This window comes from Castor canadensis, chromosome 17 (genome assembly GCF_047511655.1).
Source record: "Castor canadensis chromosome 17, mCasCan1.hap1v2, whole genome shotgun sequence".
NCBI lineage: Eukaryota > Metazoa > Chordata > Mammalia > Rodentia > Castoridae > Castor > Castor canadensis.
This window is the reverse complement of record NC_133402.1, coordinates 65,660,184-65,679,709: the sequence shown is the minus strand read 5'-3', so window position 1 is coordinate 65,679,709 and position 19,526 is coordinate 65,660,184. Positions and strand designations below refer to the sequence as shown.

At 37.6% G+C, this 19,526-nt stretch overlaps 1 protein-coding gene across 4 annotated transcripts in view; it reads left to right on the top strand.

Annotated features, from left to right (window-relative positions):
* Positions 1-1,167: 1,167 nt before the first annotated feature.
* Plscr4 (phospholipid scramblase 4) overlaps positions 1,168-19,526 on the top strand; it is a 57,901-nt gene continuing 39,542 nt past the window's right edge. The window contains exons 1-4 of one of the 4 annotated variants that reach the window (XM_074059993.1): positions 1,168-1,594; positions 2,019-2,057; positions 13,842-13,869; positions 15,416-15,520. In XM_074059993.1, the coding sequence (XP_073916094.1) occupies positions 13,863-13,869; positions 15,416-15,520 (112 nt within the window). In that variant the 5' untranslated portion in view covers positions 1,168-1,594; positions 2,019-2,057; positions 13,842-13,862. Of the gene's footprint in view, positions 1,595-1,638; positions 2,058-13,841; positions 13,870-15,415; positions 15,521-19,526 lie in introns of those variants that run through there. The other 3 variants (XM_074059990.1, XM_074059992.1, XM_074059991.1) reach the window with 3 other exon arrangements.

Sequence of the window (19,526 nt, the reverse complement as noted above, 5' to 3'; positions counted from 1 at the left end):
ACGAGAGACAACTGAGTGCTAACCAAAACATAAAAGTTTGTGGTATAGTTTGTAATTATGTGTATGCAAAACATAACAGTGGTGACACACAAGAGTGCAGAATGGAAGAACACTATTGCAAAATTTCATGTGAAATGGTACAATATTAACTCCTGTTAGATTGTGGTAACATAGGAGCAATCTATACAAAGGAAATGCAAAGAGGTATGCTAACAAACACCAGAAGAAACGTGCCTTTGTCATCCCTGGAAGTGTTCAAGTTGGAAGATCACCAGGTCGCAAAATTCAGAAAGACCTGAGTTTGAGTGATTCTTCTGTCAAGCAAAGGCTGTGACTTTGGTATGTATACGATGACATCCATATATTTATTTATCCTCCATAGCAAAGTTTCCCAGTGCATGTTTGATCTTGAGTTTTTGGCAGCTTTCATGTGGGCAACTGTGGATATTTAAGTTCAAAAAGCTCAATTTCTTGGCCCCTCTGATGAATGCAGATCAAAGCTAATAACTTATTATATTTTGTTATGGCTTTGGTGCCAGATTTTGTTTGTTTTATGCTTTCAATAAAACACTATTTCTGCATTTAAGAAATGCCTTCTGCTGTCATTATTGAGAAGTACAATCCTGATAAATCTATTCGGAAACAAAGAGTAACAAATAACGTGCATACAGAGGAAAATGGAAAAATTCTAGAACTCCACTCCCACATTCCTTCCCCATCCACACTTCTCCCATATTGGAGCAGTGCCAAGTACTCTTCACAGCTTAAATTTACTTCTGTGCAGCTGCAACTCTGCAGGAGGTCAGAGGACATTGGGTTTTTCCACTTTCTGTGTATTGTGGAGTCCTCATGAGCCATAGCAAACCTGAAGCCCACTATTGATAGAAGGATTTGTGCCTAACAACAGTTAATAACCAGGGCATTTATCTCTCAATGCTTCCACTACCCTCTCTCCTGGTCTCCCTTTCTCCCTCCTTCCCAGGTCAAGTTGGCCTCCTCCAATCCTGAGCAAAAGAAAACACAACAACCCCTGGGCCTCCTGCCTGAGTGGCTCCAAATAGCAAGGCACTGCCAAGGCCAATTTGCAAGCCAAGGGTCTGGAGTGGGAGCAAATCAAATGCAAAACACTCTTGCGAAACAGAGTTTTCTGTTTTTCTGCCCAGGCCCAGGGATCCTGAGCTCTTCCTGCCAGCCACAGAGCTGCCTTGGCTCTTATTACAGGCTGCCGTGGGCTGGCTCTTATCTTGTTCTTGCCTCTCCTCTTAGAGCTGTGACAACTTGTTTTCATTTCCTTTCCTCCTAGTTTGAGTGAACTTCCGAGAGCTTCACCCCTCAGAAAGACTGAGCCACCGGCCGCTGCTCTCCAGCGCTGGAGGGCGCGCGGGGCTCAAGGCCCGGGCTCCTAGGGACCGCGTCCCACTGGTGTCAGGGAACCCCGGGACCGCGCCCCTGTCCCTCCTCCCCGCCTCGCTGGGGTTTTCTGGGAACTTCCTGCTCTTCCCTCTCTCTCCCACCTCCTCCTCTTTCTTCTCTTTCCTCCTCGGGCAAATTTCACCCTGCGCGTGGCGTTGCTGAGCCGAGCGGTCTGAGGGCGGTGAGTGGCCGCGGGCGCCGAGTGGGGCCTGGCAGGGGCGGCGCGGGAGAGGCCGAGGCCAAGGTCAAGGTCATAGCCAAATCGGGGGGGCGGACCTGGCGGGAGGAGCGCAGCTCGGGGCAGTGGCGAGCACAGCATCCTCAGGTAGTCGCGGGAGCCCCACGCGTGAGATGGAGACGTGACAGGTGGTGGAGAGCTGTTCCCAGCCTGGGACTGTGGTGTCCAGTTCCCCACCCCCGGGTTCCGTAACCCAGTACTAGTAGTCAGGATGAAGGTTTTCTGTTGGAGACAGAAAGTCACCAGGCTCTGGTGACAGCGCTCTGGAGAGGCGGCTGCGCTTCCAATGCGCACTCTCCATCCGTGCGTTTGCGTTTCTGTCCCGTGCGGGTCCTGCCTGAACACACATCTCCTGCTTCTACCCCAGGCGGTTCTCAGCGATGGCCAGGCCGCTCGCAGGTGAAAGGTTTGTGACAACTTTACGGGCAGTGGGGTACAGGAGAGAGCCTTGTCTCTGGCATTGCCCATTAGCGCAAACGAGAGGTGACAGTGATTTGTGTACTTACATTGTTCCTAAAAACAAAACGTTCCTAGGTCAAGACATGGGATTTTATTTAATTTATTTTGTGACTTTGTTTATGTTAGAATCTAAAATTTCATTTTTTATTATATTGCATTGTTTACACGGAGTCACTAAAAATGACAAATCAATGCATTTTAAAGGATGTAGATTCGGTGCTGTCAATTGCACGCTATGAAAAACAAGCAACTCTTCCATTCAGCTTGTGAAAGTCAAGAACACTCTTCATCTCACTATGACATCTTTGTGAACTTATGGCCCAGTAATATTAGTCAGTGCACAGTGACATTCTGATTAGAAAAGAGGATGCAGAATTGTCACTTTATGTATGATGTGATTACATACCTTGAATGTCCAAAGAAAGCCAATGAAAAACCCGTACATAGGAAGAATAAAAAAAAAGCAAAGTTTCCAGTTGCATTATACTTTACAGAAGTTAAACTGAATGTGTACATTAGAAAATACAGTAAAACAAAATGAACTTCAATTTGGCATAAAATAACACAAAATTGAAAAGTCTGTTGTAAAAAAAGATATGACTCTGGGAACTCAAATGAAAATATGTTATTTGTGTACTAGATTGATATCAGACCTCAATAAAGTATATAATAACTTTCCTTGCTTAAAATATAATTTCCATAAAGTAATATATAAATTAAATAAAAACCTAACAGACTAGTTTTGGCTTAAAACCTGGGCTGTTTAACTTATATGAAAGAATTTTAAAAAATGAATAAATACTTGAAAATAGGAAGACTACAATTAAATGTATGTATGTGGAACTTTCTTATAAAAGACATTATAAATAATTAAAAGACAGTGGGATGAACCTACGATGAGACATTTCAAAGAAACTGAAGGATAGATTTGAGGGTAAAAGGAAAACTGGCATTTGATACTTGTTAAATCAAAGTGTGAGGAAGAAATTTAATTCATCATACTTGGACAATGTGGTATTTATTTGGGAAAACTAATTAAAGTGGAACTATACAAATGTAGTCTAAATGACTTAATAATTTATATATATACATATGTATGAACTCTAAAATTAAGAAAACCTGAATAAATATTTGTGCATATGGAGAAAGCATTTCTAAACATAATATAAAAATGGAGACCCATTTAGAGACACAAATTTTATTAAAGCTTGTGTGTGTGTGTGTGTGTTTCAGGATAGTTTTTATGGCATAAAGTTTCAAACAATTTAAAATTTCATTATTATGCAGCCAGTCGAATATTTTATGATGTAGTCATTTAAAAGAATAAGTTTACATGCACTGAAATATAGTCAGTAAGACATCTTAATAAACAAGATGCAGACATGTATCCGGAAGACTGCTATTAAGACTGCCATTTGTAATAAAAGATCCGCATAATAGATGTGACACCCATCACCACAATTTAGGTTTAGGACACTTATATCACTACTCCAAGGATCACTCCTGTTTGCAATTCATCTTGGATTTCTTCTCCCAGCCCTAGGGAGACACCAATCTGATTTCTAACTATAGATTTTCCTTTTCTGGATATTTCATCTGAATGAAATCATGCAGTATGTGATCTTTTGTGGTTAGCATTTTCACTTACCAAAATGTCAAGGGTCATCTCTGTTGTAACATTGATCGGTAACCCAGCTCTTTTTACTGACAACTATTCTGTTGCATGGATGCAGCACATTCCATACATCCACTCTTCAGTTGATGGACATTTGAGTTTCTTCTAGTTTGGAGCTATTATTATTAATGCTGTTATAAAGAAAGATAATATGTACACATTAATTTGTGTATGCCTTGGAAATCTCTTGGAACACAAGCTTAATATGTAGACTGGAAAGTGGGAATTGGTGTAGGAGGAATTTTGACACCATGTAAATTTGTGTACTGCTTGACTGCTCGAATAATTATTTGTTTGTAGATATCACTCTTTTCAAATGGCTTTTTAAGTAGACATGGTTTCTTATCAAGAGGATTTAGTTACAAGCCACACGATGTGACCTGATGTCTGACGAGCCAGAAAATGACATAAGTGGGCAGTATCTGGCAACATTGTAGATATTGTGAGTGGCAGGGTAATGTTTCCTTAACTGTATTATACAGTCATGTGAATATTGTTGTTCTGACTGTTGGTATATCACATGACAAAAGCTGGGGTTTGAACTCATGGCCTTGTGATCGCTAGGCAGGTGTTGCACCACTTAAGCAATGCCCCCCTTTCTGTTTTAGTTTGTTTGTCAGTTAGGGTTTCTCTTCTTGCCCATGGCTGGCCTTGCACTGTGATCCTTCCTGTCCATGCCTCCCTCCTTTATATTTGGGACTGCAATTACATGACACCGTGCCTGGTTTGTTTGTTTGTTTGTTTGCTGGCTGGGCTGGAACTACGATCCAGCATCTCCCTCTGCAGTAGCTGGGATTATAGGTGTGAGGTACTGTTTCAGGCCAAAGCATTTCTTTTATGAGAGGTAAGACAGAAAACCCTGGTTATCTCTTTAAACAATTTGAACTAATTTAATATGTAAAATAAAAGTTATCTATGCACTGGGCCTACCAGTTTACTTCCATTTAATCTCAGTTTTTGTTTTAAAATAGTACCCCATAACCAAACTCCAAGATCTTTAACATTTCCTAAAGGATAAAGAAATATTTAACCATACATACATTTTTTTTTCCTCTGGAAGAATTCATGGTGGGAAAAAATGATGAATATGTTTATATAGATTATAAAAGCAAACTATAAAATTGATTAAATTTTGTCAACATTTTCATTTGTTGTAGTGAAAATTGACCAGTCTCTCAAGTCCTCGTAGGATTGATTTATGCAAAGATGCAGTTATATGAATATGTAAGTTGTGTGTGTAGTTTGTCCATGGGACATTTTCACTGCAGATTTTGTCCCAGCAGACTTACATCTGCCTTGTTACTGAGCTTTTGAACCTGCTTTTGAGTGGGATACTTTCCTTAATTCCAGCCGATGTAACAGCATCTCTTAAGTTACCAATCAGTGGAAGAGTGACGACTGAAACCTTCTTAGTCATTGGGCCTTAATCCACTCCTACTGAGCCCCTTCATCTAGTAACTGAGAAACCCATAAAACTAATGAACACAATACACCACAAGAGCCAAGAATTTTCCTTAAAATCTACACAGAGATTTACACTTGAGCAGGCGTGAATAAACCTTTTATCTTTGGTGAATTTGGAGGTCTGTTTAGGTATGGATTCATGGTGAGAGCATATTGTCAGCTTTGCTTCTCTTTGCTTTTCAAATTCAGATTATAAAATATATTCCATATCAACAAAAACTGAATGAGGAAATATTGTTTGCATTTTGTCATGTTCCCTCCAAGTTTTTTTGCACTTTAAAAAGTAACTGTCATTATCCAGATTATATCATAAATATTTTATGGTGCTTACAAAATCATTTGTGCCTATACTTTTCAAGGAATTTTTCAAGGAATGTGATTTCATCATCGTGTTTCACTGTAGTGTGTTTACCTAACTTGTGCCAGATATTTATGTAGCTTATAATTGCTACTGTTTCCATCCTGTGTTCTAAAGAATTAGAATGCATCACTTAAAACAAAAATTTTACAGCATATTTTGACTATCTCTTGGGATTTGATATAGATTCAAAATTCACTGAGTTTGCAAAAGAGTTTTGAGAAAACATTACATTAATATTCCTTTGGTGGTTTACTTATTCTTTGTTTTGCATGTTGACCTCATGTCCTGCCACACTGCTGAACTTGTTCCTTAGTTCTAGTGGTTCTTGGTGGATTCCTCAGAAAATTGAGCCACTCTACCAGCCATTTTTTGTGAAGAGATTTTTCAAGATAGGGTCTCACAGAGCTCTTTGCCCAGCTTGGCTTAGAAGCTCGATCCTTCTGATCTCTTCCTCCTGTCTTTTTTTTAACATAATTGTCCCAGCTAGAACCTACAGTGTAACGTTGAAAAGAGGTGGAGATGGTGAAGGCTGTCCTCCAGTTGTGGGTCCTACAGGAAAGCAGCCAGCCTTTCTCTATTAAATATGACGCTAGTGGTGGAGGGCCTCAAAGGGGCCTTGATTGGATTACTGAGGCTCAATTCTCCCTCTAGGTCTTTTAGTACTTGATGTGTTTTTAATTAAGAAAGAGTATTGCATTCGGCCAACTACTTTTTCTGCTAACTCTTGAGATGATAGACTTTTGTCCTGCATTTTATTACTGTGGTACATTAACTGACCAATTTTTTTGGCTGATAAACTTTATTGCTAGATAAATCCCACGTAGTCATCGTGTGTTATCCTTTTATGTTGCTGGATTGATTTTCCTAGTATTTTTCTGGAGGCTTTTGAGCCTGAATTTTTAAATAATATTAGCATAGCTCTACCAAGGTCACACTAAAAAAAAGAATTGGGATACGTTCACATTTAATTTTCTGGAAAAGTTTGTGAAGAATTGACATTCATTCTTTATTCAACATTTGGTCTTTTTTTTTTTTTTTTGTCTTTTCTTTTTTGGTGCCTCACGCATGCTAGGCAAGCGCTATACCACCAAGCTACATCCCAGCCCGTTTATTCAACATTTGGTAGAAATCCTCAGTGAAGTCATCTGTATTTGTAGGAAGTTTTAAATTCATTCCCTTATAATTCTATTTTGGTTTTCCTGAGTCAATTTTAGTATTGTGCCTGTCTAGGATTTACCTGCTTTATCTGGCTTATCTAAACTTTGTGTGTGTGTGTGTGTGTGTGTGTACACACACATATTTTTCCAATGGTAGGGGTAAAACCCAGGGCCTCACCCATGCTGAGTACACTAAGCACACATTTTACCATTGAGCTGCATTCTCCACTAAGTTCATGTTTTTCCATAATTTTTCCTCTTTTCTTCAGACTGGATGATTTTTACTGATTTGTCATTAAACTTAGTAACTTTTTTCAAATAACTCCTTTTGTTATTGAGCCCATTCGCATACATTTAAATCTTTGTTCTTGTACTTTTTCAGTTCTAAAGTTTTCATTTTCTCCTTTATATAATTTTTCTGAGACTTTCAATCTTCCTTTAACCCTTCTTGTAACATTTTATTAGATTGGAAAGTTTAAGTTCTTTGTTAGGTAAGTTCAACATCTGTGCATCTTGACATAGAAATCTTTTCCTTCTATTTTCTAGGATGTAATATTCTTCCAACTCTTATGCAACAATTTAGGTCCTATCCTGGACATTTTGACTATTCTTTCATGAGATCCTGACTCTTGTTAAATATCATAGAGAAAATTGATTTTCTTATCAATTTGGCAGACACTTAACCCAATTGGTTGGAGGCCACAAATTCTTGCCACCTTCTGTGTTGTCTTTTTTTTTTTTTTTTTTTGGTGGTGCTTTGCAGATGCTCTACCACTTGAGCCACACCTCCAGTCCATTTTGCTCTGGTTATTTTAGAAATGGAGTCTCACAAACTGTTTACCCTGGCTGGCCTCAAACCCTAAGCCTCCCAAGTAGCTAGGATTATAAGCCTGAGCTACCAGTGCCCAGCATGTCTTGTCATTTCAATGTCAGTTTGTCAGAGTTTGTGCCATGATACTCAGGTGTCTTTTATGTGTTCACAACCCGAGGCTCAGCCTGAGATCTAGGCAGTATTCAGTTTTATTTCAGTTCTCACAGTCTTAGCTAGGATCAGGGGCATCTGATCCATGCACCCCTAATTCAGGGATAAGCCAAGGAGTTTACTACAACTTGACAGGGACACTTCTCTGAGCTTCTCCTGCTCCATGATTCCTTGCTACTTACTAATTTTCTTGTTATATTTTTTTGTTCTTAGCCAGAAAAATGAGGTTTTATTTATTTTCTGTTGTGTGCTTCCCACAAATTCGGATGTGTTCAAGACCCAGTCACAGTAAGACAGAGAGGGAAAGAAACAACAGGGGTCTGTCCCACCCTCTGGGGACTACAGCAACTTGTATCAAGAAGAAGATTCCCTTTTCCTAGTGTTTTCCATACCTTTGTGCTATATGGTTGAACCCAATCTCCAGAACCCCACAGCACACACACTCTCTAGAAGTAAAGCAAATAAGATAGCTCCATCCTCTCACCCCAGGATCTGTCTTTCTGAAATCATCAGCCTTCATTCTTTGCATAAACTCACATGAGAGTCCAAGGCCCGCCATTTAACACAAGTACACTGTTTCAGAGAAAAACCCCAAGAGTTTAGAAGTTTCCTCCCCAGAACCTACAACAAAGGCAAGACACATTTTGTGTTGTACGACACTCACTCACATGTAACAATGAACATTGAATATCCATTGCTTTCAATGGAAGAGAAGAAAACAATGTATCAGACACTTAGTAATGGCTAGAAGATATCACTTTAAAGCAAGGCATATACATTTTCTTAGAACTACTGCAACACTAACTTATATTCACCCAACTTGGATCCTTGTAGTGAAATCTGAGGCTTACAAAATATGAACATTTGAAAGTCAGCTGTCAATTTATTAAGAATTTCACCCGTTTCCAAGTAAATCAAATGTAATATTATTTCATCATTTATGCTTATATCTCATTTATGCTTTATATAATGAAGAGCTATACTAAGTCAGATGCTGATGTCTCATGCCTGTAATCTTACCTACTTGGGAGACTGAGATCAGGAGGAACATGGTTCAAGGCCGGCCAGGGCAAATAGTTTGCAAGTCCCCATCTGCAAAATAACCAGAGCAAAATGGTTAGTAGTATGGCTGGAAGCATAGTTCAAGCAGTGGAGTGCTTGCTTTGCAATTGCAAAACCCTGAGTTCAAACCCCAGTCCCAGTAGTAAATTCAAAATAAATAAATAAATAATGATTTTTAAAAAGAACCATACTAATGCAGACTTAAATAATCAATGTTTTATGGTGCAGGATTTTAAAAAAGAACCTCAATATTTATATTGCAAATACAATGAACATCATATTCTAATTTTTAGAAAGAGTCCATAACTTTGTTTTTCTGCTCTTTTTCAAAATACATTATTAAACACATTTATAAAAATAATTCAATAAATGTCACTATCCTGAAATGGAAACAAGTCCTGTAGACATTTAAGCTGTGTTCTATGTAATTTGTCTTTCATTTAGCTTCAAATAGAATAAAAAAGCTCATTAGTAATATCTGCATTTCCTTTCTCACAGTTCTTTCGACTTTGAAACTCTCTCTAAATAGTGCTTATGACATCATGTCTGCTAGATCTCACTCACAGGAAAGAAAGGCCGGAGCTAGTGCTTTCTATAGAAGACCAGATTCTACCACTTGGATGCTCAGTTTTGTTTTAGTGCCTGCATGGTGTTTCACTATTTTAATGCATGGACATTTATTTTGGTCTCTTCATCAGTTAGTGTATTTTACAAATGAAGTCAAGTTATCTGTTGAGGATGTGTTATAAGTAGGATTTTAAGTCCTACTTAAATGAAATTGTTTTAGACTTTACAACAGGTCTGTGAGGTTGAGCCAACTATAATTACGCCTATGATGCTTATAAGAACAGAGTGGTCATTGTGGTAGCAATGTACTGAGGGCTGGACCTGGGAACTGAACCCACACTCCACATCATTGTCCAGACTGTCTGGCATGTGCTGACATACATCATTTAATAGTCACCCAATCTTATGCCCACTTCCAGGAATTGTTAAAGAAAGGATTATTTATATAAAAAAATGACATGACTCCAAAGTAGCATATTGATTTCACTGAGAAAGATGTGATTGCAGTATACTAGAAATTTGCAAGAATTAGCTGTTTTCTCTGGCCCTGCTAAGAGACCGAGGAACTGTCCATACCTGACTTCCTACTTTCTCTTTCCCTTCCCATGACTGAAGCCTCAGGGATTTAAAATGCATATTCAGGCCTCCAAGCCTTTTGCTGGGAGAGTCGCACCTGCTCAGAGGCTCCCTTTCCAGACACCTGGACATATTCCAGTTAATGCTCGACTCAGAACTTAGCATTTGCACCTTGTAACTGCAGTTTTACACATTCATGGTGTATTTGAAACTTGTTTTTATTGGGCTCCACAAGTGTGCCACTGCTTACCAAAGGTGAAATCAAGGAGTGAGCATATAACAACTAGGTTTTGGGGGCAAAAATGATGTTTATATAAATGTTCTTGCTAAAGGATCTCATGTAACATGTCAGGGTTGCATTCCAGGCTAGCAAATTCCAGCTTCACCAATCTCCTCCTACTTACATCATGACTTCCTTCCCTCTTTGCTATGTTCCAGTCAGCTTAGGATCCTCCATATGAATCAGATGCCCCCTAAGTGCCAAAGCCCCTGCAATTAAAGTGCCTCTGGACCTTGTAATACTAACCGTACGGAGACACAGCTCACTTTTCTAAACTAGTTTCTCTCTGACATAAAGTCAAAAGTCAGTCTCTTCAACGTATGACATTGCAGCTGCTGGGTGATAGGAAAAACAAACGAATCACTCAATGTGAGGGAGGATTAAGTTAATTTAACAGCATTCGTGCTTGTAAAGACTGGAAATTGGCTCTTCATAACATTTCGCTGAAACTATGTTGTGAAATTTTATAAGAAAATGAAAATGTAAGGTAATGAGAGAAAAAGAGAAAGTTGGGGAGAAGTTGACAAACTGAGCACCCAACACTTTGTGAGGCAATGGGTGTCTATGTCTCCCTTCATTTAAATCCATTAAATACTAGTTTGACTTGAAATTTTATAGATTTCTAAAATTTTCCTGATAGGTTAGCTTATATATTCATTTCTGTGGTGCTGGGGATCAAACCCAGGACTGCACGCACGCTAGGCAAATGCTGTAACACTGCTCTGCACGAACAGCCATGACTGGTGTGGTTTTTGAAGTTGATATTCAATCGTTTGAATAGGATTTGTTGGATTCTTAATTTCTTTCTGCAGTAACTGAGAGCTATTATGATTCTTTATTTTATGTCAGTTTTAAGTGGGCCTGTGACAAAAGTTAAGATTTTTTGGTCAGATCCCAGAGGTCCTATTTCAGATTTGGGGTCTAGAATCTTTTTTGTCCATTATATTTTGAAACTAATATCTAAAAAGTAAATAATAACTCAACCTAGATTGAGAAGTTGTTAAAGTTTGCTGCTTTTGTGTTATTTTCCTGTAGTTTGCCATTATTGACAGCTGTATAGATGACATTGTGGGTGAAAGGATGGGGGCTGGCTGGATGGATGGATGAATGGACAGATAATCTGTACTCTTTTCACTTGATAATCTGTTGTAAATAGTTCCATTGTGCTTTCTTGATAACTTACAATCCCTGGACCTTTAATGAAAAGAACATTGTACTGAAAATAATTAACTGATTTTTGTTTATGGTGAAATGATGTCATACATATTAATATGTATATTTAAACATATAGATACCCCTTGGAGACTAAGGACAATACATAATCCTTTCATCTCCCTGGTAGAACCAGAGCATCGATGGGAATCAGAGCCTTTCATAGACCACAGATGACCAGGTGCCCCTCAACACCTGTATCACACACAAAACCATTTCCATCATTCTTGTATTATTCATGATCTAGAATTTCTTTAAAATTTTCTTCCACACATGTATTAGATAAAGTGTTCAGATTTCCTGTTGGGCTTTCTGAAGTTACTTGCCTTTTCTCTTCAGTGTTTTACGTCTATATTGCTGTCACTACAGTGTACTATCACAGTGTATGAACAGATCAGAGTTTTCACATTTACCACTGATGAACATTAAGCAAGTTTCCAATTTCTCTGAATATGAACCATGCCCTCCTATAAGCCAGGCCTGAGGAGGTGTTCTGTAATCCCAGCACTTGTGAGGCTGAAGCAGGATGAAGGCGAGTGCAAAGTCAATCTAGGCTATAAAACGAGACACTGTATCAAAAGAAAATTCTTTTGTATATCCTGTGAAGATCTGCAAGAGACACTTGTGGGCAACTACCTAGGAATGTCTAATATTTAAAGTTCCAGTATGTTATGGTCATTTTCTTAAATGACAACGATTACCATCGTCAAGGAACAGGACCAGCTTTTTGAAGTTCTTTGACTGGTCCAGAATTTTATTTGTTTTTTAGTGTGCCCAGATGCCTTTTCTTAAACCTCTTCAGACACATAGGATTCTGTACTAACTCCACATGTAGAGATGAGTAGACACAGTTCAAGTCTCATTGAATACCCAGCCATCTTGGCAAGATAATCATTTGACCTGGGAGTTTGCCTACTGCCTGATGCCATGGTGATTTTTATTGAGTCAACTCTACATCCATACTGGGCTCACTCAACTGGTATTCTAATGCTTCTTTGACCTAGTTAATATTGGTGATGTTTTACCACACTTAAGCACAAATGACTCTGGCAAACGGGGTGACGTATTAGAAAGCACCTGAACCTTGGACTTAGAAGGCTTGCCTTTAGCAGGGTTGGTCATTACCCATGAAAGCATGTCGTTATAATGAGAGACAATATGTTTTTCTAGCACCTGATTAACATTCACTAATATTTATTCTGTTGATGTGGCTCTGTTAATTGTCATCACCTAGATATTGGAAGTTCCTTTCTTTGATAATTTCCTCATTGGCTCTCCCCTTTTCTCTGTCTCTTTACATGATTTAATCTAGGAATTTTCACCCTGCCCATTCCTTACTTCAATCTCAACTTCTAGTTTCCTTTCCTCAGTTATTCTCATAGTGTTCACATACATATATTTTTCCATTTAAATGTGCAATTAATCTTTTGGTTTCTTATTAAATATAAGATGCCACAATTTGAACTTTAATTCCTGCCCTCCCATCCCTACTGTTCCCTTACCACCTTCTCCTCTAGCTTCGTTAAAGGGTTTGCCATCATCTTGGTTTCCCTGAACTAAAACTGAAACCCACCCTGACTCTTCTCCATCAGCAACTCCTGTAGGTTCTGTTACCAGACCATGTCATGCCACTGACCACTGCTTACACTCTCCAGTGTTACCTCCCCAGTCTCAGCATCAACTTCTGTCTGTTTTACTGCTGCTGCCCTCCCTGCTTCTACTCTGCCCTTCTCAAGATGCAGCCTAACTCAGACCTGATCGCTCTACTGATTAAAGACCTCCAAGGACTTCCAAATTGTTGTTAGATTAAATTCCAGCCACCTTGACATGACTTTCAGATATGATTAGACATCTGTCTTCATATCTTTCTTTCCATTCTCCTCTGGCCTCTGCTTTTATCTTGCTGGACTATATCCCAAATTTATTTCCATCTCCAGGCCTTTGCACTTACTTTCCTGTCTTCTTGGAACTCTCTTCACATAAATGTGTGATGTTTCCTTCTCATAGTTCAAATAGCCTCCTGAGAGAGACTTTCTCTGAACTTCTGGAAAGTGCTAGGCCATATTTTTCTTAAACCTTTTCTGCACCACTTAAATTTAAACTGAAATTTTTTTTACCTGTTTTCTTTTTTTTAAATCTCACTCCATTAAAATATAAATTATAGCAGAGTATTTCAGATTTTTTGTTTGTTGGTTTGTTAGTTTTTCTGTATTTTGTCAATCACTGGTGCAGTGCCTAGTTTGTACTAGGAGTTAAGTATTTGTGAAACTAATGAAGTGATATAACCAGAGCCTAAAAAATTGCAGATTTTGTCACTAAATAATGACAGAAACTATATAAAGAGAGTGTATGTACATACATATATATTAAGGCTTTATAATATTTTCTTTTTCAGAATTAACTAGAATTCTTCAAAATGTCAGGTATGATTTTGTTCTCATTATCATCATGTTGTTGTACTGGGGGTACATTGTGACATTTATGAAAGTGTTTGCAATATATCTTAGTTAAATTCACCCCTCCATCATTCTTCTTTATCCCTTCTACCACCCTTCTTAGAATAGTTTTAGCAGGTCTCTTTCCATTTTCATACATAAGTGCATATTTTCACCATATGCACCCTCCTACAACCTTTTCCTGAGTAAATTTGATTATGTTAGTTTTCTAGCATGAATTTTGTGATTGTTTTCTTTACAAAGGGAGTTAATTTCATTTTGAATATTTTTATTGATTAGCATTTGGGTATATATCTGTCATGTGTCATATGAACACACTTATTCTTTGTCAGAAGAGGATAAGAAACATCTTATATTGGCACACATGTACTGAAAGATCTCAAAAATATGTGAGTGAGATTAGGTAAAGTACAGTAAAGGTGGGAAAGTCTGCAAGGAGAGGCGATAAAGAGCCTGTCCTGACATCTTGCCTTGACAGAGGAGGACTGCATGGTGACCTTGCATCTTCTAGTAACTGGTATAAAGAGAAAAACACCACAGTTGTGGAGTTTTTCTTTTCTCTGAGATAGAAGGCAACCAATTGTCTAGGAAATTCAAAACTATTTTGTTTTGATTTGGTTTGGTTTTACAGTACTAGGGCTTGAACCTCAGGGTCTTGTACTGCCTGGGCAAGCTCTCTACCATTTGAGCCACACCTCCAGCCCTTTTTGCTATAGGTATTTTTCAAATAAGGTCTCACATTTATGCCGAAGCCCTCCTGAACGTTGGTCTTCCTATTTAACTTCCCACATAGCTGAGATGACAGGTGCATGCTACCACACTTGGTTTTTTATTAGTTGACATTGTCTCAGTAACATTTTGTCCCTCTGCTTGAGTAGCTAGGATAACAGGTGTGAGCCATCTGCTCATTGTAAATTCAGATTTTTTTTTTACAGTGAGTCTAGGGAGAAATTTCTCTAACCTCAACAAGAGGACTAGATATAACATTCAAAGAAGTGATTTCAGTATCTCTCTTGAGGCAATCATTGTGACAGGCTGCTTTTAGACAGAGTCAGCAAGAGTGTCGGTCGCTGCAGAAGTAGACTGAACTAACTCTAGTTCAGATATGGGAGGCACCACTGGTTTTTAAGCTATTAACGATTTTGTTTTATGTAGACACTGTTTCCAAAATATCAGGAAAAATGAATTTTTCCTGTATTTGCCTGTGCTCTTCGTATTACAGGGAAAGTATGTTGGCTATCAAGCATGGAATTTACTATGTGAGTAGAAGTCAGTGTCAGGTCGAGCCACTAGAATTGCCCTACTCAAAAAGACAATGCTATTTCTAAGCTTTGTTTTTTAATTTTATATTCAGCCTAAAATTTATTAATAGATTAATATAACTTTTCTTAAGAAATATGAGTGTATTTTATGTTGATTATATTCCTTGATGCAAACCAACAAGAAAAAGTGCATGCATTTTTAATCATATTATCATCTTCTTTGTAACTCATGTTCCCCTCTCTTCCCCTAGTCCCCAAAGCCCTGCAGCAGCCTGCTGGTGAAATGGAAAATCAAATGAATTCATCAGATTCAAGGCCTGATCTCCCACCAGACTATGATTCTCATCTCGTACCAGGTATCATAAATATTCTGAAAGGATCTCTTTCCATTCCAGAAAACCACAGCAGTGGTTAATGTTGCTTTTTAAATTAGCTAATTGATTGATATAGTAAATGAATACTGACTGTTGACAGGACGTCAAGTAGTTAACTCTATGTGTGTAAGGACATATTCCTGTCCATAGAATGTACCAGCCACTGAGGAAGGAAGGTGTACAAAGATTGAAAGTATTCTCTGTCTTCTGTTATGGAAACTTGAGGAGGATGTTGCAGGGGCACAGGAGATGGTGGGTTTGACTCTGCCAGGGTTTGAGGGAAGCCCTGATGGAGAAAGTCAAGTTTTGCTGTTGTGATAACAATTTAATAGCCAAACAAAAGTGAAAAGTGACCATGTTTAACAGAAAAAAATGTTCAAAAGCAGGTGTTTATAAAGGACTGGATAGAGGCATTCATGGGACAAAGGTCAGGAGAAAGAAGAGAAATGGAAGGCAACAGCCTCAGTGCTGAGTAAGCAAGGTGTCCAGGCAAATATTCCTAGAAGTCTCCATGCAATACTGGTGGTAACTCAGAAAACTTATACACCGCTGTGTATAAGCTGTGTATACTTATACACAACTGTGTAAACTTCAGTTATTATAATGTTTTAGGAAGCAATCTGACAATATATAAAATTTCAAAATTTAAAAATATATTTAATGCTGACAAAGGAAATTGTCTTGATCGATATTGTTTTCAAGCAAAATGCAATAACAGAAGACGATGGATGTGATGTAGTATATTTTTAAAATAGTGATTAAGTATATTTAGAAGTAAAACCCATTGGGTTAGGCTCTGGAAGGGCAAAAGAAACTTCAGCATCCATAGCATCCATAGGATCATGGCAAAGATGTTGTTTTGACTCCAGTCATGTTATCAAGGGAATTCAGGAAGCCTCTTCTCTACAGTGTTCTCTGCAAACAACAGGGACTCCCTCTTCCTTTTCCTAGTGCACATTCATGCTAACCAGGTAGAGTCATCATAACAAACGTTTTACTTGTATTTAGAAGCTAAATACGAGGTATTGGTAACCCTAAATTATAATCATGCTTTATCTGAGCATTTGTGTACATTTCACTTAGTGACTTTCAACAAGATGTATATGACTTATACTATTCATCAATCACTCTATAGAGAAAAACCTGACTAGAACAGAAACTCTACCATTTCCAATAAGCAAACACTGGTTATAAATCGTGTTCTGTTCACCTGCAAATGCTACTGCTTTACTTTGCAGCAAAAAATTAACAGTAGTGTAGACTTCCTTCAAATTACATGACTATGTAAGTTGAAATTAAGGTTTTCAGCACAGAGCATGAAACTAATGCATTTTCAGATAGAAATGTAAAGTAAAAATTCACTGTGATCACCACCCAGTGGCTGGACAATGTAGGTACTTATGACACCCATTGAGTTCTTGTCGTTCCCATGAAGAAACTTTAAAGACCCTAGTTGAAACATTTGGTTTAAATTTATTTAAATTCAGTTATATACTTTTCAATTGCATTACAGTACTGTGTTTCCACAACAGTAATTTTGTCTACTATTTTTCAAACGAATAGTAAACAAACCAATGGTTATATGTAGCTTAAAGTGAAAATGACATTCTTTTCTTTCAATCTAAAAGAATGATTACATTCAAAATAACTAGAGAAACTTGAATACCATAAGGAACCATTTCTCACACTACTTTTGGTAGATCAGTGATTTATTAAAAGTTCACTATTTAAATAAGTACAGCATTGTCAAATTACACAAAATTAGACATGTGTTGTTTTGTGTTGCTTTTCTTCAGAACCAATCATAACCCTTTAGAGTAATTTCATAGATCAAAAGTGAATATAATATTACTGGTTTCCCACACACAATGTGGTCATGTTTCTTTCTTCACATTTTCAACACTGGAAAATACATACTTATGATAAATGTCATCCATTTACATAAATTTGTCTATAATTTTTAAAACTATAATCACTATAGGATAAATAAAATAACTATATTGGAATTTTTTTCTGATGATTTAATCCTCAAATGTTATTATGGCAGGTATCTTTGTATTAAAAGTACATAGCATACTAATCACCAACTCATTAAAGTGATGTAATGATTAGTGTTCTTAAGATAATTTATGTGACTTTTAGGCACACCACTGGTTTCAATGATAGCTTGAGCAAGGAAGAGAAGGTTCTGGTTTAGAGTCCAGTTCAGGTACTCTTGAACACAGTTCTCCAAGGAATTGAGGTATACTCTTCATGACAAACAAACAACATATCTCTCAGTTTTCTAAAGATATTACACTATTTTTCAACCCTAAGTTGACATAGTTTCTAGTTTCCTTTGCTTTCCTTTAGTATCACCTTACTCTCAGTTTATATCAAGAACTTGGACTCTCTTCCCTTAAAACCCTTTATTTCCTAGAATTCCTTGGTCCCACCCTTTGTCCTACTAAGTCCTGAACTGTATTCCCTTCTAACATTTCCCTTCACCCTTTTACACTTTTGAAAGTGTTCTTGGTAATACCAGTGGTTAGTTTCCCATTAATCACTTATGAATTCTGTATCCGCAATCCATATCAGTCAGCTCTGTTCTAAACTTGAACTTCCAAGTGCCTATAGCTTCTCCTGCATCACAATGGTTTTTCATACTCAGTGATCACCAGTCCAGCTTTGCATCTCATGCCCAATTTCTGCCTTTTCTGGAGGCACATGGGAGCCCAAGGCAGAAACTCGAGAGTCTTTCTTCACATCCAGTCCATTACCAAATCAACACTGTCATTAAATATCATATATGGTTTCTCCAATTTCTGCTCTTTTTACCATGGTGACATTTTCTTGCCTTCTCTCTGGACCCTTGTAAGCACTTCAGTGATTAGTTGAAAACTCTGTCTCACACTGTGTACAAAGATTAACTCAAAAATGGATTAGGATCTATAGATAAGAGTGAAAAATGTGAAACTTTTAGAAGATATAGGTGAAAATATTCATGACAGCTTAAGCAAGACACTCTTAGATATGACAGCTAAAGCAGAAAAAAACTAAAGAAAAAATAAATAATAAATTGGGCTTCACAAAAATTGAAAACATTCATTTGTCAAAGGACACTATTGAGAAAGAGAAAAGACAACTTACAAAATGACAGAAAATAATTTGCAAATCATCTATCTGGCAAGAGATTTTTATCTTGAATAAAAAACATTTTTCAATGCAATAACGAGAAGACAAATTATCCAATCTTAAAGTGGGCACATGATTTCAGTAGATAATCCTCCAAAGAAAGTATACAAGTAGTGAATAAGTGCAGGAAAGATGTTCAACACCTTTAGTCATCAGCAAATACAAATCAAAATCACATTAAGGTGACACTTCACACCCATTAAGATGACTAAAGAAAAAGTGAGGATGTGGAGGAGTGGAGGTGGGAGTGTAAAATAATGAGCCCACTTTAGAAAACAATTTGACAGTTTCTCAAAAATTTAAACCCGGAGGCCTGGTGTGGTGGTGCACACCTGTTACTCATCTATTCGGGAAGTTGAGGCAGATGAATAATGAGCTTGAGGCCAGGCCAGGCAGAGTTTGTGATGTCCTCTATAAAAATCAAAATAAAAACAAAAGTGTTTGGAGGCTTAACTCAAGTGGGAAGAGCATGACCCTAGGTACTGAAAATATATACATAAAAATATATATCATATATAATATATCTAAGTATATGAAAGTATATGTGTGTATATATATATTTGTGTGTGTATGTAGATATATGTACATACATATAACATGGAGTTACCAAATACCTTGACGAATATTCTTTCTAGGAAGAATCAAAAACATATAACCCTACCGAAATTTGTATGTAGATGACAGCAAGAGTGTTATTTACAATAGCCAAAAATGAAAACAACCCAAGAGTCTGCCAACTGAACACAATTAATAAAGAACACAAATATTTGGCAGAGCCACATAGCGTAATATCAACTCAGCTACAAAAAGGAAT